The sequence below is a fragment of the Tauraco erythrolophus genome, chromosome 6, assembly GCF_009769465.1.
Source record: "Tauraco erythrolophus isolate bTauEry1 chromosome 6, bTauEry1.pri, whole genome shotgun sequence".
NCBI classification, from domain to species: domain Eukaryota; kingdom Metazoa; phylum Chordata; class Aves; order Musophagiformes; family Musophagidae; genus Tauraco; species Tauraco erythrolophus.
In genome coordinates, this window is record NC_141470.1 from 63,849,144 (window position 1) to 63,873,358 (window position 24,215).

Consider the following 24,215-nt stretch of genomic DNA (forward strand, 5'->3'; position numbering starts at 1 on the left):
GCCTCCCGTAATCACTTTGGGCTTGTTTACATTAGAGAGTTGTACTACCAGTATTTTATACAACCATAGTTAAATCAGTACAACACCTGTATTGTATCTGTCGTTGCCTTGGTGTGAAGGTATAGTATTTCTGAGCCCTTAAAAAGCAAGCCAACAACATGCAAAATGGATACCTAGAGAAAATGGGACTGCTGTTGTGTTTTCTGACATTTCAGACTTGGTAATGACCACGGACTTACTGTGAAATTGTAACTGGTTTACTAAAAAGACAACACTACTAGATTGTAGACAATTATTCCTAGCTTACAGAACCCAAACAGGAATTAAAACCTTGGTTCTTTTATCTTATTTTTCTCCACTTATTATTAAAAGGGAGAGGGGAAAAATGAACGATGAATTACAAAAAATAAGGCATTTCTGCCAAGCAGCATAACTCATATGAATACAGGAGACTGCCTGACATTTCCAGTGTACAAAGACAGTGAAACTCTACAAGCCAACACGTCCATAGAGTAACTGAATGGAAACTGCACTTGCACTTTGGGGAAGAAATTGCTCCATTTTTGGTAGAGCTTGTATTATCAGGCTGCGACTGCGGGATAATACTGTCTTTAAAAGGACAGAGAGCTCTGTTCCCCCATCATGGACGAATAGATAAAAGCTCTCGGCTTTACTGGACAGTGATAGATTTAACCCCAGGATCTCTAACTCTTCCACTGGAGTTGGGCATCTCCACTTTCTGGGCTGCAGTTTCCCAATTTGAACACCATGGATGATGATACCACCAAATACCTCAGAAGAGCTTTGTGACGATGCAGTCACTAATGCTCAAAACCCACACAAATATCCTGGCCTTCGCTGCCAATGGAGTTAAATAGTTGAGGTCTGTGAGAGAAATGCGGTGTCGGCAACGTAGACCCTGAATTCTGTGACAAAGAGCCTAAAGATAAAATATCAAAGAACAGGATTAAACTAGTAACAAATACACCAATCAATAAACTTGATGTTTTAAGGTGCTCATGCTACCATTGTGCATTGGAAAAGACAGACATTAAAAATAAATTAAAAAGTTGCTATCCTGTGGATATTAAAATCTAGACAAGGCAGCCTAGAGGAAGGAAGAGAAAGGAGCTTCCCTGCTTTACTTGTTGGAGGCTGAAGCGCAGGCTAGAGATTCCGACTGCCACCACGCAGGCTGCTCGCAGGGGAGCTCTGAAGTGCCCTCAGTCCTTCGCTCTCCCTTTCACTTCCCCAAACCTAACAGCACTCTCAAACTCACCCCTTTTTCTTTTCCAGGGCAGCAAAACCCCTAAACATCAACCTCGACTCGGAGCTCCGACCCAAAGCTCCGGGTCCGAGGCCACCTCTGCCTGCCCTCCCGGCGCCGTCGCAGCCCGGAGGCTGCCGGGACAACCCACAGCACCGATATTCCATCCCACCCCCCTCTCCCCCACCATCGCCCCCGCCCGCCGGCCCCGCTCCGGCTTCCAGCGGGGCGAAGGGCGCACCGGGACCCCGGCAGCCGGAGTTTCGCGGCGGATTTCGGCGGCGGCCGGGTCTGACCCCGGGCGCTGCGGTGGGAACCGGGGCCGGGCCGCGGCACCGCCCGCGGGGCCCGCGCTTCTACGCTCTTTCCCTGTGAAGGCGCTCACTTTTGATGGGATTACAGCTAATTAAAATTTAAAATGCAAATCAACTATCGAAAAGGTCATCTTGAAAAATCCGTAGGCATCTGGTATTTATCAGCTGACGCGCAACTAAAAGATAAATCCGGGGGAGCGCCTCGCCTCTCGCCCCGTTCCCGCCGCGGGGCAGGCGCCGCGCAACTCCCGCTGCCGCGCTTCCCCCCGCCCCCGGCCCTCCGCGGCTTTCCGCCGGGCAGCCCGCCCCGCCGCCCTCCGCGGCACGTCGGGCTGCAGCGGGCGGGCAGGCGGGCGTGCGCGCCCTCTCCGCGGCGGCGCAGCGGAGTTGGGAGCGGGACGGCAGCGCTGCCAATGCAGCGGCGGCGAACGGAGGAGGAGGAAGGAGAGGAGGAGGAGGAGGTGGAGAGAGGGGGAGGGCGCAGCCGGCAGAGCGCACCGGCCGCCGCCGGCGGGGCTGGCCGGGGCGGCGGGGGCTATTGTGTGCACCAGACGGGGACACACGCACACACACTCACACACACCCGCGGCTCCGAGGGAAAGTATCGCGAGAGCGGCCGGCGAACAACCTGCTCCACAACACCGCCGCGCCGCCGGCCCCGCGCCGCACCCGCGGAGCGCCGCGCACCACCGCGCACATGCGGACGCCCAGCCCCGCCGCCGCACGCCGGTAAGTACGCGGTGAGGCGGCCGGGAGGGCGAACCCTCCCTCTCCCGCAAGGGGAAAGTCTTCCCTGCAAAGTTGGGGAGCGCGGCTGCAAAGGGGGGGGGGGGGGGGGGGGGGCTCCGAAAAGCGGCTCCGCGGTGTTGGGTGTCCCCCAGCCCTCCCCCCCCGCGCCTCCTTGCGCTGCGCGGAGCCGGGCACCGGCGAAGGTCACCGCGGCGGGCTGCGCGGGGAGCAACTTTGCGGCGGGAGGTGGGGTCCGGGGTGGGGGGGGGGCGGGGGGAAGAACGTGGGGGGGGGGGCGGGCTCGGGGCAAGTTTGTGGGATTTAATCGCGGGCTATAAATGGGGCTGCTGGAACTTTAAAAGGCAGCAAGCTGTGGTTGGCTGGTAGCGAGATTTGGAGTAACATATGGCATTAAAAGGCGCACAGCTGGAGGTAGCATTTCCATCGCAGTGAAGTCAGAGCAGCTGACTCTCCAGCTTGCGGTGTAATTAGCAAACCGAGCACTCCTCCTTCCCTCCCTCCCTCCCGCCTGCCTCTCTCTCCCCCCCCCCCCTCCCTCCCTCCCTCCCGCCGCGCCTCACTCGCGCACGCACCCGCGCTCCCTCCTGCCCGCCCGGCTCCGCGCCCGCGGCCGGCTCCGCCGCGCCCCGCGGGAAGGTAAGCGCCCGGCCGCCGCAGGTAGCCCGCTGCAGTCTCAGCCCTGCCCTCTCGCTGTCCTTATGCCGCTTATTTTCCTCCTTGGCTTTAAATAACTTCAAGGGAAACTTTTTCCCTTTATTCCCCCCCGCCCCGCTTTCCGCACGTGGGGCCGGGGCCGCTTCTCCCTACCCTGCTCCCTCCCTGCAAAAACGCCGCTTCCCCAGCGCCAGCCGCGACTGTTTTGTTGTGATTCGGTGCATAACGACTGAGGATAAAGTTTAAATGTGCGTGTGTGTATGTGCATGTCGTGGGTAATATGCTTTATTAAAAGATGCCCCGAGTTAGCGTTGCCGGGAAGACAGCCTGGGAGTGTAGTCTTTTTTTTTGTGTGTGTATGTGTGTGTGCTTTCGTCCTCTTAATTTTATTACAGTGCTTAGTGGGAGAAACAAAGGTTGGAGGGGCTGCTGCTCTACTAGCTTTTGTTTACTTACAATCAAGTTTTTCCTGTTCAGAGCAGGTGCGAAAGGATGAGAAGCATGTTGTGTCGGGGGTTTTTTCCCCTCTCTCTCCCCGCCCCCCCCCCCCCCCCCCCCCCCCTTAATAAAAACTATTACAGACAATTAACAGTAAACGTTATCTCCAAGGCTCTTTCTTTGGCTTGCGTTACCAAAAAGCCGATCTGTTTCTTACAGCTGCTAGGAGGCTTTAGTTTACAGTAGCATTCAAGTTTTTCCTGTTTTGAACAGGTTATGAAGGAAGAATGGAGTTTCCAGACCATAGCCGCCAGTTGCTGCAGTGTCTGAGTCAGCAGCGTCACCAGGGCTTCCTGTGTGACTGTACTGTTTTAGTTGGAGAAGCTCAATTCAGAGCTCACAGAGCCGTTCTTGCCTCTTGCAGTATGTACTTCCATCTTTTCTACAGGGACCAGTTAGACAAAAGGGATATTGTGCATCTGAACAGTGACATTGTCACAGCCCCTGCCTTCAGCCTGCTGCTCGAATTCATGTATGAGGGAAAGCTGGAATTCAACAGTCTCCCGGTGGAAGATGTGCTGGCTGCGGCTAGCTACCTTCACATGTATGACATTGTGAAAGTCTGCAAGGGCAAGTTGAAAGATAAAGAGTTATGTTCGGAAGAGAAGATTAATGATGAGGCGGCTAGTTTGGAGAAAGCGGAGCATTTTCTAGACGGCGGAGTGCCCCTGGTCCACGAGTTTGACCCAGGAAACAAACAAAAATTCAGCGTTGCAGAATACGAGAGAGCAGCAGGCAAAGAAAAGGTCAGCAGTCACCCCGCCTGGTCCTCTGATCATATAAGTGTCAGCTCTGTGCCGACAGAGGCAGAACCGTGCGCCGCAGCAGCTGGAAAAACAAAGGCTAATGTCAATAGTTCCACAGGACCTTTGTCCCAAAGGTCTGTTAACCATCCCCTGGCTTCGAGTGATGTGGACTGCGCGCTGGATTTGTCTTTCAAGCCTGTGCCGGGGAGAGATTCCTTACACCCCTCCTATGTCTTTGGACAGCTGGCTTCCGACAGCCAGCAGCAGGGTACCGAGCCACTTGTTAAAGATGAACAAGACTTGCTGTCAGATCAGGAGGACAGTGAAGCCAGGAGTCCGGAGAGTCAGCATTTTGGGAATTCAGCCAAAAGCCTAGTGACAGGGTTAGGACACATGTTCGCAGGGAATGGCAGCTCTCATGCCCGAGAGGAGGATATAGATCAAGAGCGAGACGAGAGCGAGGACGACATGGATTCGTCGGACATCTCCTCGGGCGTCCTTGTGCCTCCTGGGCATATCTGCATTTGTCCCCTCTGTAGCAAGGTGTTCCCGAGCCCACACATCCTTCAGCTGCACCTGAGCTCCCACTTCCGCGACAAGGACGGCTCCCGGACCCGCCTGTCCCCCGACGGGTCGGTCCCCACTTGTACCCTCTGTGGAAAGACTTTTTCTTGCATGTACACATTAAAGAGGCACGAGAGGACTCACTCGGGGGAGAAGCCCTACACCTGCGGCCAGTGTGGAAAGAGCTTCCAGTATTCCCACAACCTCAGCCGCCACGCAGTAGTGCACACCAGGGAGAAACCCCATGGATGCAAGTGGTGCGAGAGACGGTTCACGCAGTCTGGGGACTTGTACAGACATATCCGCAAATTTCATTGTGGCCTTGTGAAGTCCTTGGTTGTTTGAGACACGTGATTAGTGTTTTGGGTTTTTTTAATTATTTTTTATTTCCCCCCCCTCCGCCCTTTTAAAACAAAACAGGAAAAAAAAAGGCAGCATCTGAATTTTAAATTTTTTTTTCCCCCCTTCCTTTATTTTATTTTGGTGATATTCACTTCAGGTATATGATCTTTAAAAGATGCAGAGGTATACACTCCAGAGGCCTTTTAATGCAATCCTCCCACCTCTTCATCTCCCCCCTTCCCCTGCCACCCTCCCTTCCCAGCACTGTCCTTTTGGTCTTCTCTTGCGCACCCATGTTACATTATTAATGTGAAATGATCTAAGTAATTCTGCAATGATTTAGCATCTGTTTTCATGCTGAAAGTACTTGCTTCGTGGTCAGGGTTTTTTTTTCTTTCTTTTTTTTTTTTAAGTTTGGAAAAAGACTATCAGCAAATTCCGAAGAAAAATTTGGATTCCATTAAGCTCCCCTAATGCTCTCTGTGTGTTGCATAGAAGCATCTGAAGAGATGAACTGTGATTTAAATACATTTCAGCGTAGAGAAACTTGTCTGCATATCGCAGAGTAAGCGGCCGTGCTCTTATTTTATAGAGCTACATGAGACCTTAAATTGGCTCGAATTATAAAGGGGGTTGAGAATTCCTGGCTACATCTTTGGTACTGGTAATTTTTTTTATTCTCTTTATTGTATTAGAATAGTTCTTCTAGTATTAGAATCGGTCCTATAATCTGAATGAGAAGTTTTAGCCTCGGGGCTTGACTTAAATTTTCCCTTCCCACCCTTCCTCCTCCCTGGACTGACCTACTGAAAAGCTGCTTTTGCGCATAAAACGTGGATGGAAAAACTCTTTTCTGTCTGCAGCGTATTCACTCCAGAATTGTTGAAGGATGCGCATTAGGACATACGAAAAAAATCATAACGATATGTGAATATTTTCATTCCCGTATCGACACCCAGGGGCTGATCCTGACCCTCTTGGGAGCGGGGAACAGTGGCCCTGAAGTGGCTAAATAACCCCTCTTGTTACCAGGCTCCTGGGGTGTCTTAGTTCAAGGTAACACATGCCCTGTGTGTTAGAAGATGCCCTGCTATCTTACCCGAAAAGTTGCTGCTATGCTAAAATCAGCAGCTCAGAATTCTACTTTATTTCACTTTTTGTGAAGTTGGTCGTTCCCTCTGGGCCAAATTTCATGCAGTCGCTCGTATTTCCAACGGGCGCTATGAAGCTAAACTGCTGGAGGGAAAATGTGGCCCAACTTTTTCCCCCACCCCACCAAACCACTTTCCACCTTTTCAGGGGAGGTTTTTGGGGTATTTTTAGGTGTTTTATTTTTAGTTTGTTTGTAAACTGAGGCTGCCTGTAACTGCAACTAGTTTTACTCGAAATAACTCAATTACTTGCCTAATAGAGCATCCTTTGATCTGTGCATGTGGGTAAATATCAGATTATTGCCTTCCAGTCAAATTATCCATTCAAGGTACATGTACATGGGACTGAAATATAATAATAATATTATCTGAGGGTTTTGAATGTTGTTCTGCTGCATTAGTGTTGCTTCACCAGCTTTCCTGACACTCCTGGAATTGTTTTGTGAAACTTAAACGTTTATTTTAAAATGAATTTGAAGCACTGAGTTAGAGTATTTTTTAAAGTTGTGCTTAAAATACTGTATTTCATCTTATGAAGAAAGAATTTCCCAATGCTTTCCCCTTCTGATCCAAAAAGTGAGCACTACCTACATTAATTAATATGGGATTGATTATTTTTTTAAATTATTTTATTTTAAAATAAGTACTTCCTCCTTTAAAGAAATTCAGGATATACTTGTTGCAACCTCCTCTTATTATTCATCTCTTAAACTATGAATGTACATGTAATGTGAAATTTTGCTTCTATTTATAGTTTGGGGTTTTGTTGTTTTCAGTCTAATTTCTCGACTGTAAAATATTTTTGCTGAACCTGTTACATATGAGAGTTGTGGGAGAGTACTGTATCTTGAACATAAGTGGCTTTGGTACTGTGGTCTTATTCTACTTAATCATTTTCTTTTTTTGTTTTGTTTTTTTTTTTTTTCCTTTTTGCTGTGATTGGAAATAGCACTGAACAAAATCTACTAAAATTAAGTTATTTTTCTTTCTACTAAAATTAAGTTATTTTTTTCTCCTGAAGATACTTGATATAGTATTTATTAGATTTTTTTTTTGAAGTGGAATTATTACTGTTAATCTATTTCAAAACTAGTTAATTTACACTTCACTTTAAATTTTATAACAATGGGTTTTGCATGTTGAACAACATGTGAAGAGTTTAATGTAGAGTCAGCATTACTGAAGTTGGTAATCTTATTTTTGCATTCTTGTGACACTTTTTTTGCATTTCAGTCTTCAGTTACTGTTTTTTTTTTTTTAAGAGGATCATAAAATAACATGTGCCATAAGAACATCGTTAGCATATGGAGCAGGGAAAAGTTGAAGCAAGTTTTTGTCTGATCTTAGTATAGAAATAATTCATTAAACTGATGCTATGAGCATGTTCTGTACTGCAGTGAATATGGGGGAAAAGTTTTGTTGCATTTTTTTTTTTTTAAAAAAGAGGAAAAAAAAAAGATACTTTCTCATTCTTTACTACATCATGAACACGCTGTTCTAATAGTCTGGTATTTGTGTTCCCAGTCCTCATAGCTTGAATTTCTAAAGTAAAAATATGTTTGCACTTATTTTCGTTCTTAAGGTGACTTTTTTTTGCTATCTCTGTGTGTGTCTCTTATTTTTAAGTTGCAATAGCTCGGAGCATGTTTTCAAAGTGGTTCATGACTCTACAGAGAAGTACTAAAAACGTTGCACACTTACGCTTGTCTGTTCATAAACTATTTCACTGTGGGGCGGTTACTGTCTCTGTAGGGGATAGTCCTGCTCCGCATTTTAAACACTGGATTTGTCTTCTACTACAAACAAATACTGTGAAGTTAATGTAAAAAAAAAAAAAAAATCATTGATATTTTTAATTGTTTTTAATCTTGGTGCAGTTCAGATTAAATATGTATATTTAAAGACACTAATTTTTGTGGGAGAGTTTTATAGTATACAGTATGTAGAAAAGCTATTGGAATGGAATATATTTTATAAAAACGTTCTATCACTGTTTTATAGTGAACTATTTTTTCTTCAGTGTTAGTGTAATACTGTTAGTCTAGATACGACAATCGCAGGAAGAGTGATTCAAGCTACTGTTAGCGCTTAGTTTTGCGTGGAGTTCTGTTTGCAACTGTATTGGTATGTGCTGTACAATGTGACAATCGTGACTAGGATTGTTGTCTTTATAAATTTACACAAAATAAAACGTGCTAGAGTTGTAAGCTTGAGCCGCCTCCTCCTCCTCCCTTTAGCGCAAGGGGGGTGGTGTTTGTTTTTTTTTATTATTATTAATGATTTAATTTAATTTTGCTATTAATATTTTGCAGGTGGCTGTGCAGCTCTTCTAAAAAATTGTTGTATACTCTAATATTTCTTTCTTTTTCAGGGCCATGTAAAATTTTAGGCATGTGAGCAGCTGCCATATCTCAGTCAGAGCGTGACCGAACATTGCCTTAGTCACTGGGCAGGACTAAAACCAGCACCACTCCTGCGTTTTACGCGGAGTATCAGGGAGGTGTGAACGGGCTCGACTCTCGCTCGATGCCCTGAGTGAGCTTTGGACCAGCCCTGCCCTGAGCAATGCTGCTTTACAGCTGCAGGCGGGTGCTGGGGACCGGGTGACGAGCCTGGGGATGCAGAAGGGATGCAGAGTGCCTGGACAGCCCAGCAAAGGGCTCTGGTGCCTGCCAGCATCCCAATGCCAGTACCCACCAGCATCCCAACACTGGCAGCTGACCGAAGCCACATCAGCCAATTTGAGTGAAGGGCTTCTCTTAAACGCTGAATCTTTCCCAAGCTTGGGAGAGCTGAGGCCTGACCCAACTCCTGTTAAATGTCTGCCTTAAAACGTGGGTTGTCTTCAGCAGGAGCTGAGATTAGGAGGAAGGTGTGAGCTGCCCGTGCCAGCTCCTGCTCAGGAGAGGAAAATAAGCTGGTGGGGAGGTTTGCACCTGTACGATGTGTGCTGCATCTTGTGTTTCTTAATTATTCGGAGGCAAAGGATCCTGGCAGAGTCAGACTGCCTTGAAATGGTGCTGGTTGAGGGATGGGCAAATTACGGCTAGTGCTGGTGTGGAGGCACAGCTGTCTCTCCCCTCCTGCTATCACATAGCTGCTTCTTTGGAATCGTCTCAAAATACGTGGGTATTTCTTGTGTTCAAGGATGTGTCCTGCCTCATGGAGCTTGTGCCTCCATCCTCATCTGCAGGGAGGGCGGAAAGCTGCTGGATATGTGCAGTGATCCTGCTTCAATGTGGTCAAGTGTTGAAACTATAAATATATATATTTTTTTAAAAATTGTACAATTAGGGGGTGAGTGTCCCTGCTGCTTATTTATGACACTGTTTTCTCTTTTCTTCTGTTGTGGATGCATGCAAGAAGATTGAAAGGTGTCTTACACCCCCTGCCACGTAAAATTAACTAAATGTGTCCAAATCTGGGTGCTGTGCCAGGGAAGGGAGAGGCAAAAGGCTTTCCTTTGAGGGAGAGGGTGCGCAGAAAGAAGCAAGCTGGAAGCTAAACCTGGGAGGTGGATGGCTTGCAAACAGGCTATAAATAACCCTGAGTAGATTGAGGAGAGCAGCCCACATCTACTCTGGCATGGGCATGCTGTGCCCGTTTTCTTTGTTGATAGCAATTGCTAATGTGAATTCTGGCACTCCAAATCCTGATGCCTGTTGTTCTGATAACATAATTAAATCTTAGGAATGTGAAATATAAAAAGCTTTGAGAAGAAACCAGGCCACTAAGTGGACACTGGAAAGGGGGGGTGTGGGGTGTGTACGTACTGAATAAGCAATGGGATCCCTCTAGGCAGGGTTCCCTGCCTGCCAGCTTGTGGTACGCTGGGAGCCATCCTGCCCTTCCCTATGGGAAAGGAGGTGACCCCCAAGGGCATCCGCTGTCCTAACTTTGGGCTGCAAGGGCTGTCATCTTCCAGGATCGCAGCATGTAACGGGTTTCTTAGGTTGGAAAAGGTCAGTCCTACCAACGCCAGTGGTTTGGGTTCCTGCCACCCATACAAAGCCTGGTTCTCCTTGGGGTGAGTGTTGTGAAACATTTTTATTTATATTTAGCTTTTGTTTTGAAGTGCTAAGTGCCTTCTGGAGATGGTCTGGCCTTGGCACACACAGGGATGGCTGTGGATGCCCGGGTGCATCTGGCCATGTGTGCCACTGTGCAGCTGGAGGCTGTGGAAGAATGGCTTTTTCCTTGCTTAGGTAGTGGGGTGCGGGTTTGGACCAAGTGCCTCCCAGCCACCGAAGAAAGTTCATGCTGACCCATGGGGATGTCACCAGGGGAGGTTCCAGGTGCTGTTGGATCCTATGTTACGGGAAGCACTGTGTGAAGGGACTGCATTTATTGTTTAGATTGGATTCTTGCAGGTGAAGTAAGCCTCCAAGCATGTTAATAAGGGAGGTGCCCCATGAGAAGTAGTTGGGGTGGAGGGATAGAGGGATCGTTGTATTGCCCAGCTTGTTGGTTGTACCGTCACCATCCAGCTACTGCTCGTGCTCAGGATTGGATCGTGCCACCCTGCGCTTCACTTGCCCATGAGTATCTTTCTGCGCCGTTTTGCTGAGGAAGGCGCACAGCAGAACATGAAACAGCAGCTGTTATCTGAGGAAACCAATGGCAGGTGTGCCCCAGCAAAAACAGCCTATGTAGGACAAAGCTGGGCTCAAGTGGAATGGAGTTGAGCCTACGGTGCAGTTGGTGTGTGAAAACGCCTTGTCCTGGGAATAGGAGGAGGAGGAGGAGTCGCGAATGGGGCTGCGAGCGACCTGCCTAGAGAACATTTTGTCTCAAATGACTTGCTGTTTTGTGCTGGGAAGGGCCTGGCTGGAAGTGCCGCAGATTGAGCAACTTTGTGCAGTCGGGTGTCTTTCATAACGACAGGGCTCGGGGAGCCCGGTTTCGTGTTCGTCATGCGTGGCGATGAGCCGCTGCAGGAGGATGCCGAGCGCTCTCCAAGTGCACACCCTCCATGTCCATGCTGTAGCCTTCTGCTGTCTTCCTGACTACCTGTTTTCATCCCAATTTAAAAAAAAAAAAAAAAAAAATAGAAGCAAAAATCGCTCGTACTGTTCAACGAGAGGAGAGCGAGCAAACGCGTTGGTTATTGTTACCTGTTTCCTGTTTGTTGTTCCCTCTTGTGCAGCTGCACGCTGCTGTACACAGCTGGCTCCTCTGCCCTTTCAAAATGATCTGTTGCAGAAAAGTAGAATACTCGCCAGCCTGGCTTTAAGAAAAAACACAGACAAACAACAACCAAACGAAACGAAACACACACACCCCCCCCAAAAAAAATCCATGTTAATATTCTTGGGCCATGTATGCACCTGAACCTTGCACATGCCCTACCCCAGCAAGAGGAGTTTGGCGCAGGCCGGGATGAAGGCTGGTGCTGCTGCCAGCCAACGCAGCCTGGGCCGGGCAGTGCTGCCAGTGTTTTTCCGGCGGCAGAGGGTGGGCTCTGGCATCCCAAGGGGTTTCGAAGGCTTTTCCCAAGGGGTTTTGAAGCAATATATATTGTAGACCTTGGGACAGAATTGCTGGGAAAGGGATGTGATCAGTCTTAATAACATAGGAATTTGGGGAAATAAAAGTTCAAATGACAGCCTTATCCACAGGTTACTTCTCCCTGGGGATAACTCAGCCCCCACACTAGGTACTCTCTGTTCCCCAGTCTTCCTTTTCTCTCTCTCTCCTTTCTGTGCTATCCAGGTGGTGTTACGAACCATCTGCTGCAGTGATTCAGCAGAATCCATTTAGTGCTTTCCCAGAGAGTCCAGCATCTGCCAGGCAAGGGGGAGACCATGAGGAAGCCCGGCACATCTGCCGCCGTGTCTGCGAGCGAGGTCTGGGGTCAGCCCCTAACCTCCTCCCGGCCACCCCGCGGGGCGCGGGCTGTGCCGGGGAGCGCAGCGATCTTCACCTTCGTTGTCGTGGCTTGTCTGGCTCGATCCCGGTGGTTAATTATCAAATGGCTGTCTTGGCTTTGGCCGTGGAAGGAAGAACCTCCCTTGTACTTTGTGATGTTCCGCGGTGTCTGGCAGGCGCTGGGCTTCCTGGTTGGCACAAGATGGGAACAAGACGGTGCCGTCTTCGTTCCCAAGGTCGTATTGAGAGCGCAATCGAAAGCACAAGTGCAAAAATACAGTGTCTCCAAAGTGGGGGAAAGAAGGCAGCTCCAGTTCAGCAGGATTTTGCAGAACAAATGCTGTGTGGGGCTGGACTGGGTGCAAGAGGGGGGCAGAAAGGGTGATGCCAGTTCTGCCTTGTCTATCACAAATTCCTCTCATTCCCTTTAGTAGGTGCTTAAGTGCGAGGATCACTTGGATTTTGCTTCAGGATAGGGGGAGGAGGATGGTCAGGTTTTGAAGAATTTTGTTAGCAGTGCTGACTTCTCAACCTATGGGTAAGACTTGAGCTAATGCTTGGCAGCGACTGTGGGCGAACACTGAGTCAATATAAAAAGTAACTACCTGGCAAGGTGTTTCGAAAGCCTGTACAACTTTGAGCCTCTGGAAGGAAACATAATAGATCTTGTGTTCAAAAATCCATCACACCTGTACACTAGGTTATGGCAATGAGCACTGAACGAGGACCAGAAATGGGTTGCAACATTTCTCATGTACCAGAAGCTGTCTTTATTTTATGGAGGTCCGGTGATCTTTGGAGAAGCAGCAGCTTCTGTCTCCCTTATGTTCTAAATTAAATAAAAATATCTTCGTTTTGGTAGACCAGGAGTAGTCACAGTGACTAGGATTTCAACTCTTCTGATGTCTAATCAGCTGTCAGAAGCAGCTGATTTCCTTTTAATCATTTCCTTAGAAATGTTCTTACACTGCAAAATCTAACAGTTTTGTTTCTGAAAATGTTTTGTAAGCAAACCCTTTTCACCCAGTTGCTGTCAAAGAACATACACAAAATCCTTGAAAGAGGCAGGGAAGAGACCTTGTCTGGGCATCTGATCTGTCCTCCTGCTCCTGGGCAGGGCTGACTCACCGTTGGTTTTACCTGACAAATACGTGCTAAGCTGCTTGTGAGAACCTCCTTAGGCAATCTGTTGTGGTGCCCACCTGTCCCATAGCCTGGAAAGCTTTTTTCTCCCCCTGATGTCTAGCCCAGGTCATATGCTCTGATACTTTTGTCTTTTCAGGTGGATGAGGAGGAAGCTTCTACTGGCAGCGTGATGACTGAGCCGTAAAAATGGGCTATGTGGGGAATTGACCCAACTTATAAACTAGACCTCGATGCAGTCTTTGGCAAAGCAGCCAGACTGCAGAATGAGCTTATTCCAAAACCCCCTGGGTGTTTTGTTTCAGTAAGATACAGGAGGCCTCAGGGTGTAAGCTGCTGTCTGTAGGTGGGCAGGATGAGAACTGGGCCGTTGGGTCAATGCATGCAGAAGTGCCTTCTGTAAAACATGGAAGGTTAAGACCTCAGTGCTGTATTTGTTCTTCAGGAAGCTCTTAGGGACTGACCTCTGCTTGGCCAACGGCAGGCTGTGTTCATCTGGGGCTTGTTGTAGGCTTTTGCTTAAGGTAGAAGTTTGATCTCTTTTTAATTTACACCGTTGAAATTTTTAGAGGAAAATAAACCAAACGTGATTGCCTTCCCTTTCCTGTAGCCTTCAAACTGAACTTCTGGTTCTGACTTCAGAAATAACCTCGTTAGCCTCTTACTAATGAAATTTCTCTTGCCTTAATTTGAAAGGACCGTGTTCAGATACATTGTGCTAGTAAAAGGGGTTCAAGGGCCAGGCTACACCAGGGGCTGTCAACCTTGTGAGACCCATTAGACTGGAGCTGCACCAGCATAGGATGGTGTAGCCTGTGGTGGTGTTGGTAAGTGAATGAGGTAGTGAACGTGACGATCCTTCCTGTGTTCTGCCCTGTATGGCCTGAGTGCTTCAGCTGCCATATGTTGAGAGTATGGTGGAAAAACTCACTGCTGGAGGGGAAAGGGTCTGGTGCTGCTGGGAAACACCTGGTCTGTGACACCTGGTGCTGCAGGTACCCGTATCTCTGCCCTGCTCTGGGCTGAAGGGTGAAGGGGGATTCATGCCTGCTCACAGTTGTCCTCTAGTCTGGGCAGCACTTTGTCTCCCAGGTGTAGGAGGGGCACCAGGAGACAAACTTTCAGCTCTGACCCTCTGAGGGAGCATGGAAAGTTTGGTTAAGCTCAAGTTTACCCAGGGAGTTGAGTGTTGCTCTATCTGGGGAGCAGGTCTGAGGAAGATCTGCCGAGCTTCTCGGCTGCTACCCAGTCCTAGTTTCAATGCCATGAAACGAGAGCACTGAAAGCTGTTCAGCTCCACGTATCCAGAGATGGTACAGTCTCAAGCACCTGAGGTTGTCTTGTCTGGACCTTCTCAAAGCTGAGGAAGTGAAGGAGCTGAAGTCAGTGATGCCATTCAGTACAATAGCCAGGGGTGATTGCCCAGGAGGGACGAAGAGTGAGCTTCAGGTCTTTCATAGCATTTTGGAACTTGGACTTGCTGTTCCCAGCCTTGACGAGTACCTCATTGCCTGGGGCGCAGCCAGCAGTGTCTGCAGGCGGTTCTCCATCCCCTCCTGCAAGGGTGATGGAGGAGGTTGGAATAGATGAGCGAAGACAAGAGCCAGACTCTGCACCCAGTGGATGAGGACAGTTTTGGGGAGAGAGAAATCTGGGGTTGCAGACTTCAACACAAAAGGGGCAATTGGTTTTTGGAGCAAAGTACAGGGCTCTGGGCCATGGTGTCACCCTAAAAAGACGGTAATAGCGCTGCTGCTTCTTGTTGCTGGTGCCTGTGGGACAGAGAAACTTCCTGAATGCAGAGTTTAACTCCTCACCATCAACAGAATCAGAAACTCTCATTACCTCTAAAATTAGGCTAAAAAGTCACCTGAGACTTTCAACAAAAGCCACCTGTTTGTTGGGCTCAGGTTCTTTTAAGCCTTGCTGCTTGTAAAACTAGAATTTAAAAGATCAGTCAACACTTTGTTCTACAGTATTTGCAAACATCAAAAGATGCCAAAACTTGCTGAACGCTGCTCTGAAGAACAGTATGAGCACAGTGACTTTCTTGCTGTTTCGCTGTGCCTCCAGTAGCATACTGGCAAATTCTTGCAATGCATTATTATTCACCTTCAGATCAGAAGTTCTCGCTTTTTGTTTCATTTATTTCAAACCCAACAAAAAATGTCAACTGCTTTCCGAATAAGAAAACGTAGGAGATTTATCTTGGAAAATGATTTTTCAAAATATGCCGGTTTGTGTGTGTTTTTCTCCGTTTAGTGGGTCTTCAGGGTATGTGATGTGGCTGTGTGCAGCTGATGGAGCACAGGGGAGTGCCGGGAGGTATGAGGAACGTACTACAAAACCCAAATTTGTCCCCCAGGATGATCTTATGCACAGTCATGATATCTGGATCTCTTAATTCTCGTCTCCAGTTGACATATCTAAAAGCCTTGTTGCTAAAATGTCAGTGCCGGGAGTTTCCCTGGGAGAGCCTGTCTCCGCATCATGACCTGGCACAAACTCCCTTAGCTTTTACAACTGCGTGGTGTTAAAGGGTTCTGTGGAAGAAAAATAGATGTAGTGAGAGCTCTTACTGCGTAGCTGGCTTTTGGCACTGCAGCCAAAGCTGGCTGATTCAGTGGGTTTTAAAATACAATTTTAAAATATGATTTTTTTTAAGATTTTTTTTTTTTTTAAATTTGCTAAGGAAAGTATTAGATTTGCAGCCTTTCAGGTAAAAGCCTTCAGGTTTGCCATCCCCATGGGTTTTCATATGTGGAGGTGCTGAATTGCAGAAAATGTTAATGCACTTTCCGTAGAAAGCGTCTGTTTTTTTGGCTGTCTCCTGCCAAGCTCTGCCCCGCTGGGGCAAACTCCAGCGCAGCGGTGCAGCCTTTTGCCCGCGTAAAGGCTGCTGAACGGGCTCTGACGTGTCACAACTTCCAAGCGGGGACGACGGCATCGGTTACCTGCGAGCCTCTCCCTCTTCCTTGTGTACTTTGAGACCCGGAGGGAGGGAGAGCGGAGAATGAGTAAGTCATCGCGAACAGATGTTGCACAGTAGCAGCGAAACAAATATTTTGTGTTTATGCTACTTCCGTTCACGGGTAACGTTAGCACCAACACATCTGTGTTAACTTGCCCTTTCCTCGGCGTAATCCCGCTGCAGAGCCATCGGAGCTGGTTGCTAATGAAAACCTGCTTGGAGAAGGGGAGAGCGCTGAGCTCCTGACTAGGGACGGTTTGGTTCCTAATTCTGCAAAGCGTGTTGGTTATTCCCTTGCTCATGTGTCATTTCTTCCCCTGCCTGACCTGTTTGCCGTCCTCCCGCTGCGAGTGGTGGTTTGCTTTGCATAAGGAGGAAAGACACTACTCAGAAGGACGTTGAATGGGGTTTTTTTTTGCAGCTTTTTTTTTTTTTTTTTTTTTTTTTTTCCAGAGGAGTGTCTGGGCAAGAGGCAAATTCCCTGTGGGTTTTTTTTTTTTCCTTTCTTTTCCAAAGACACCTGCCTATGCCTCTCTCCAGCCCTTTTCTTATAGACATGATGGGCTTGAGGTGCACAGCTGCTCCTCTATCCCCTTGTCCTCAGCTCAGTAGGCTGAGAAGCACCCAGCTCCCCAGCCCTGGAGGGTATTATCCCCGTGGCTGCATCTGGCTCTTGGCAGGCTCTGCGGACAGCCGCGCTGGCAGGGTTTGGAGTTCCCTTTTAGCTTTGTCGTGTGGTAATCTGTCAGTTGGCTCTTCGGGCTCCCTTGTTCTCCTGCATGCTTTTTCTTCTCGACGAACCTCTTAATTCGGAGTTGGTCAATGGGAGCTTTGAGAATGCTCCTTGGAATTGCTCACCACGAGGTGTTTCTTTTGCTTTGCTCCAAAGAGGGAGTTTTGGCAAATCTTTAATTTATTATAATAGTAGCAAGAGGGGAAAAAAAGCTGATCAGGTTCCTAGGAGCTCAGTGGAGCCTGTTAGTGTCAGCGGACAGGATAATTTACTCAGCCGATTGTTCTGGCTCTGATTATTTACAGTAACCCTAAAAGCATTGCCTCCCTCCCCAGGAAGGAAGCACTGGTGGTTTTAAACAGCAAGAAAAGACTTTAAACAAACCAAGAGTAAAATATGAAACACCAGCTCTGCTGCTCCTCTTGGAAACGAGCGTGTTTGGGGACAGTTCCTCAGCTGAAGTGAATCTTGCCTGTCCCAGGGATTGTGTCACTGCGCACTGTCTCAAAACCGTCCCCCAAGGATATTACTATTCTTTTCTCCATGTATGAATAAGCCACTTACAGTGCATAGCTGCTATATTACAATTTCCTAAGAGGTGCTGGCATCTGGAGAGATTACATTCCGCTGGCCCCTGGGATGGAAAGAATGAGTTCAAGAACAAAGAATGAAATCCTCACTTCTGCACTCAGAAATCCGATATTCGCCAAAGGGCAGGGGTGAGCTGGTAGCCAGACCTCGGCATTGCCGGTGCTTGGTGCAACCTTCCCCTTTTTTGCCAAAACTTGCGCTGTGCTAAACCATCCATAAAATTAAACTTTAAACCACTCAGGCTGAACTCAGCTGGTGGGGGGAAAAAAACAGTCTCACCGGTGAACTTTGCGACACTGAAACGTGTAGGGTTAACAGCTCTGCGATCCCGCGTCTATTTGCGGGACTGGCACGGTTCACGCCGTGGTCTTGGCAGCCGTAGCGCAGCCCCGGCACCTTGCTCTGCAGAGACACCTTTCTGGGTGGGAGGAGGATGCTGAACGCCTGGCTGCCTGCCAGCTCGCGTCGAAACGCCACGCAAATTGCAGTGTTGCTGCAAAAAATTGAGATCGCCCACTCCTAGCAGTCTGTGCCATCGGCTGTCTGGCAGGATTGATGGTTGTCACTACCGAACGCTGCTGAGCTGGAGCCAAAATCGAATGAGTGGATGTCCTCGTGAGCCTGCTTGGGGGAAAAAAAAAAAAAAAGAAAAAACAACTTAAACCTAAGAACTTCTTTTCAGTTTAGAAACTAAACTAAAGAGACTTGTTCCACTTTATAATCGCTTAGCTGGGAAAAAGGGCTGAGAAACTTTCCTGCTGCGTGCAAAGTGGAAAGTCACAAGTTTTCAGCTGTCTCTCCTTGGTACCGTTTTCGGGTGGAGGAGACTGGCAGGGAGGAGGGGGCGTCTCTTTCTTGTGCTAAGCTGTCCCTGGGACCAGGAGGGATGTTTGACCATGGCCAGTCCTGATCTTAACAGCTTATGTTTTTCCCTCTTCCCGCATGGACACCCAGGCCAGGCGTGCTCTAGGTCATGGTTGTGGTGGTGGCTGATGCACGATGGCAGTGAAGCAGCTGGTTATAACCCTCCTATAGTTTGGGTTGGAAGCAACCTTGGAGGGTCATCCAACCCTCCTGCAATGAGCAGGGACATCTTCAGCTAGATCAGGTTTCTCAGAGCCCCGTTCAACCTGATCTTGAATGTTTCCTGGACAAAAGTGGGGACTAGGTTTCCTGGATCTGAGTGGTGTAACCAAAGAGTTTTTGCAAAATACTGGTAGGAACGTGGTGTTAGAGCCTGATTCAGCTGTACTGGCTGAATTGAGCTATACCTACACCAGCAAAGCAGAGATCAGACCGTGGCCTCCTGTAGCTCCAGCATGGGGTCTGCTCACCTTACAGTTTCCAAATTGTTCACAAAACAGACGAGAAGTATCTGGAACAACATATCCTGGAGAATTTCTGGAGAATGGTGTGCATTAATCTCTGCTCCTTCACCTCTTAAAAGAGGGACAAAAGGAAGGAAAGCAAGCCAGAAAGGAAGGAGACCCGCTTCCTTTTCTCCTCTATGTTGAAAAAAAAAAATGCTTATTCTTCTGCCTGCTTCCCCTTTCCTTCCCTCATGTCCTTAGTGTGGTAAAGAATAAAAAGTGTTTTCCGTAACTGTGTGTGTCAAGTCCCTTTCCTGGGATTGGGATGCTCTGGTGCTGCTGCTCCCTGGGCTGGGAAGGGCTGGGTCTGGTCCTGCCTCTCCCATTATTCCCACTGGTACTGGTAATTTATTTTGAGGGTGTGCAGATCTGAACTATCCAAACTAAATCCATGGCCGCTGCTAGAAAAATGGTGCGACATGTTCTTGAGTTACATCAACAGAATCCATGCCGAAGCGTGTCTTTGAGCCTGCCTGAGCTGAGGAAAAGCCTCCTGCCTGGTGATGTGGCCTCTCCAGGATGCATCCCTACGTTTTCTTCTAGTGTGACTTGAGGGGACTGATCCTGGCAGTGAAGGTGGGTGCTGCTGCGGGGACATCCTAGTGCCTGCAGTGGGGAGCAGTGAGGGGACAAGGACACACTTCTTTCCATGGCATTAGCAGCACCTATGTTGCTTGTTCCTGAGGAGCACTAAATAATAGAGCTAAAATACATGGTATTTACTGGCTTGGCAGATAGCAAGACCGTAGCTACGCATGCAGCAGAAATTAATGTGTTTGTGATCTCACTGAGATGTCGAGCACCAGCTGCGTAGTCCCGCCTGGTACAAAATGAGTGGAATAATCAGCCAGAAGGACGCAATGGCAGCAGCAAGGCAGGGACCACATCCTCTGCCTTGCAGCCCAGCACTTATTCAGGGATGTATCCTCTGAGATATGGATCCCTCTCTTCTGCCCTGGGCAGGGAGGTGAAGTTCTCTTCTTCCGCAGGAGCTCCTTCCCCACTTGGCCAGCAAACTCTGCTCTTCAGATGGGATATAAATATTTATAGGAGGAAGCATAGGAACACCATGCCAGGCCAACACTGCCGTGACTTACAAACCTAAATTACCCATCTAAGTTGAGTTCTAGGTTTGGAGGCTACCTAAACGGTGTGTTTGAAACAAATACTTCCTACCTCCCTGAGCAGGTGCTTCCTCTTTGTGTTGGCTTCAGGAAGGATGCTCGCCCTGAGCCGCCTCTTTCCCAACTGCGATCCCAGGTTGAGCCCAGCTTTGCAACCCCATGGCCACCTTCAGCCAGAGGGATCCTTCCATCGCTTCTCTGCATAAAAGAAAACCAGATCTGAGTGTTAATGTCTACCTCTGGGCAAGTGCGTGGAGGATTAACTGGCCACTTGTTTGTATCTCGTCAAAGATGATACTTGGTTCACTTTCTTCTCCCTCCCTTCTCCCCGTTAGGTTGGATGGTATCTTTATATTAAGCAGTGAAAGAGAAGAATGAAGATTTAAACTCATTTAACCTTGAACATAGCCATTAGTTAAGCAATTAAAATTAAAGGGTGAGTTAATGGGCAGTGTCAAACATTCGGAGAAACATCTGTTGTAGTAGAAGTCTGCCTTTTAGCTGATGAATAATTGATCTGCCGTTCGTCAGCACCTAAGCCCAGCCAAGGCGGCAGTGCAGGCACTGCAGAACTATCTCCAGTGCCCCCTCCCTAGCCAGGGGCTCCAGGAGAGCAGAAGGACTCAGCCACCACCACTTGAAGATACATTAGGAAAATCACCTGCATTGTACCTCCTCAGCTGAGGTTGTCTCTGTTGAGTCTTTCACTTTCCTGGGATCAGATGTGTTATTTCAAGCCTAGAGGAACTGATGATCTATTTTTAAGTCTTTATTAATGCATGCGTGGATGGATGCGATGTCTGTCTGGACAACAATAGCCAGGGACGTAGATGACTCAAACTGCTTTGAATTGTGTCACTGGGCTAAATTAACGTGCTTTTTGGCAAGCAGTGGATGTGGGTGAATGTCTTCACTAATGCGTTGAGGGCGATACAGTAAATATTGACCGGAGTTTGAGGGGTAAATAGCAGAAAGCGTTTATCTCTTGGCTGTGGTAGAGCCAATAATGCTGAAGTCACCTCGGCAATACGGCCATCTCCCGCAGAAAGCCCCTTCTCCCTAGAATAACAAACAGCAGAAGACATTTGGATGGAATCTTGGGTCCTGTGAAATGAAGGAGAATCTTGCTATTCCCGTCAGGAGGATGGATGTTACTCTTTGGCGCCTGGCCCTGCAGACCCACCTGGGAAGTGCTTCCACGCTGCACAGAAAGTGGTGATGGAGCAAGGTGAGACAGTGTGGATGCGCTCCCTGTATGAGCTGGATTTTGGCCAAATTGGGCTCCGTGTGGGGTTGGAAGGGCCGGAACAGGGTGGGATGACAGAACAGGATCTAGTCCTCATGCTGAGCTCCTTCATGTACCCTACTGCTGAGGCTGGGCTGGGAGAAGAGCCAGGGAGACCCAGAAACTGAATTGAGGGCATGAAACATTTGTTGCGTGGGATGAGAGAGAAGGAGACCCGGGTCATGGAGGATTCTTGACGTGCTGTTTAGCATATTGCTTCTTAATCCCTTAAAAATGGTAGGCTTGTTGTGCAATTCCTCAAACCTTGCGTGTGTGCAAAACCGTGCAACAAACTCAACTAAACCAAACCCAGTTTCTTGCTCCAGCGAAGAAGGGACAGCTGGTTATTAGCAAGACAAGATGAGCCCCTCACCCCATTATTGGAGAGTCATGAGCACGGATCTCTTTCTATAAAGAAGCTGGGAAAAAGCAGTGGGAAGGAAACATGAAAAGCAAAAGGAAAATTAATTTGAAGGTATCTTGGGTAACAGAATGTGGGTTCTTCCCTCATCCTCATGCTGCGTCTGGTCAAGTTTTTGCCCTTTGAGGCACAAGGCAATAGTGTCCACTTGGCTATTTGTTAGAGGGAAAGGTAGCAAAATCACCCTCACACTCCTGAAGAAACCAATTGTATTGATATTTGTTTTTTATATACCCATCCCTCTTTTTTATTTTTCCTCCGGACTATTTGCAGAACTCGAATTTATGCAGCCATTCAGGTTTTACTTAAAATCATGTTAATCTGTACTTGCATCATAAGCATAAAGAAAGGGAAATGAACCGGGATGGGAAAATTGTCTGCGTGTCTTCAGCTGGTTTTAGCTGACAACAAGCAGAACCTGTAGCTCAGTTTCTTCCCTCGTCTCCCCCTCGGCAGGCAGAGGCTGCCTTAGCATCTGCCCGTACTTCTGCTGCTGCTTCAACTTCTTTCTTTGCTTCTTTAGACCAGAGCAGCTCTTTTCTCAATACAAAATTGTCCCTGGATTATGGTCAAGTGTTTGATGCCTTGCTCCACTTCTACCTTTCATTAGCTCATCAATATTGCCTTTAATGACATGTGAATGCAAACAGACCTCGCTTTGAAGCCTGTGTGCAGCAGGCAACAAATTCTGGAGCTCTTCGAGGTGAGCTGTGCTTAAACAAAATTCTAACTGCCGAGGTTATGAACGTGCGTAACTGCCCATCCGAACGTGTGTGGGATGTGCACAGACAAAACGTTGAACTTAAAGTGGAAACTTTCTTAAAGCAAAGATAACTGTGAGGATGGATGAAGTAGAGAAATTTTTTTTGTCCTAGAGGAATTTCGTTTGAGGAAATGAGACCAGTTAAATAAGGAGATTGTATGCAAAACTGTAATTCAGCCAGTCCAGCTCCAATCCCCACAAAAAAAAAAGAGCCATTTTCAAACTTCAATAGCAAAAAAAAACCACCCAGAAACTAAAAAAAGAAATCTTAGAACTCTGACTTTTGAAATTTACTTATTCCTGTGTTTGGCTCTATTGTAGAGCCAAAAGTGTATTTTTTTTACTTTACCAAAAAATGCACATTCATAGCTCCATCTCAACCACAACTTTGGCATTGTTCCTGTGGTGACATGAGTGACATCGTTTCTATTATAATAACCTGGTTACGTTTTCTTGGCCATAAATCTACAAAAATCATAGTTGTACTTTCTTTCACTCAAAAGATTTTGAATGAAGGATCTGTGCAGAAATCTCTGCTAAGTAGTTTGGCTGAGGTTCATGTTTATTGACTTAAATGGAAGCAGATATGAGCCTCGGGAAGGCTGCTGCCCTTCAGATAACTTCCCCAAACACTACTTTTTCATGTGTAGTAGCCAGATATTTTCTAAGCTGGCTTCTTTTCAGCCCTTCTGCTTACATCTACGGATAATAAACAGGGATTTACCCCAGAGCTTTCCTGCCTCCGATAGCCATTTGTCCCCCATACGCCACTTCTTCTCAGGGAAGGGAGCAAAACAGTGCCAGGTTATCTGAGGATGCGGGTTACAGGAACAGCTATTTTAGAAAAGTGGAGTTTGTGTATGTGAATATGGGATAGATGGGAGCTGCCGACTAATCTGCTGTAAGCTTACTCTCTGTGTTGTGACAGCAAAGGATTTGGGTGGTAATGCTTAATTTTCAATTGCATTTTTATTAGGATTATCAACTAGTGATTTCATCCCCACGGGTGGTGGCTGGGCAGGGAGGAAGGTGAGCAGAGGTGCGTGCACAAGGGCATCTTCTGCCTCGCTGGGTCTGAACAAACACCGCAGCGCTTGTGGGGACAAACTTGGTGTCTCTGCCCGAGCTTCCCAGATACAGGAGTCCTCACCCAAAGGAAGGAAACCCTTCGGGAGCCCTGTGGGATGGATTCTGCTGCTTCCCCACCTGTCTGCTGGCCTGTCTGCCCAGCACGCGTGGGTCTGTGCCCCGGAGAGGGCTTGGAATGGGCACAGCGATAGGTGCACGATTTGCTGCCACTGGCATACACAGGGACAAAGCAAGTGGAACCGGGAGTGATGGCTTCATTGGCCAGTGTCAGCCATGCGAATGAGCTGTGGAAACTGCACCGACTTGACTTATTGGTGGGCAGTTTGCCATTTTTTCAGTTGTTTTGCTTCAAAAATGGGAGAAAAACTGTGTTTGGAGACCTGATATAGGGATGGTTGGCATAGCTGGTGCTCTCCTGGCTTTTGGAAAGGCTGGGTTTGAGTGTGTGTCCTCTTTTACAAGGCTGCTTTTGGACTTCTTAAGGAAAAGATGGGTGTGCTCCACACTGTCCCATGCCTGGGGCCCACCTCTGCCATAAGCTGAGAGTTGAGCACCTCTAAGGAGGTGGCAG

At 47.8% G+C, this 24,215-nt stretch overlaps 1 protein-coding gene across 1 annotated transcript; it reads left to right on the forward strand.

Annotated features, from left to right (window-relative positions):
• The first annotated feature begins 3,704 nt into the window (after positions 1 to 3,704).
• On the forward strand, positions 3,705 to 5,138 carry ZBTB42 (zinc finger and BTB domain containing 42). The gene has a single exon (XM_009989285.1). It carries the CDS (start codon positions 3,711 to 3,713, stop codon positions 5,136 to 5,138), a length of 1,428 nt encoding a protein of 475 aa, XP_009987587.1. The 5' UTR covers positions 3,705 to 3,710.
• Positions 5,139 to 24,215: the final 19,077 nt, after the last annotated feature.

Coding starts and splice junctions, on each gene's coding strand:
- ZBTB42 (XM_009989285.1), top strand. CDS start 3,711: ATGGAGTTTCCAGACCATAGCCGCCAGTTGCTGCAGTGTCTGAGTCAG.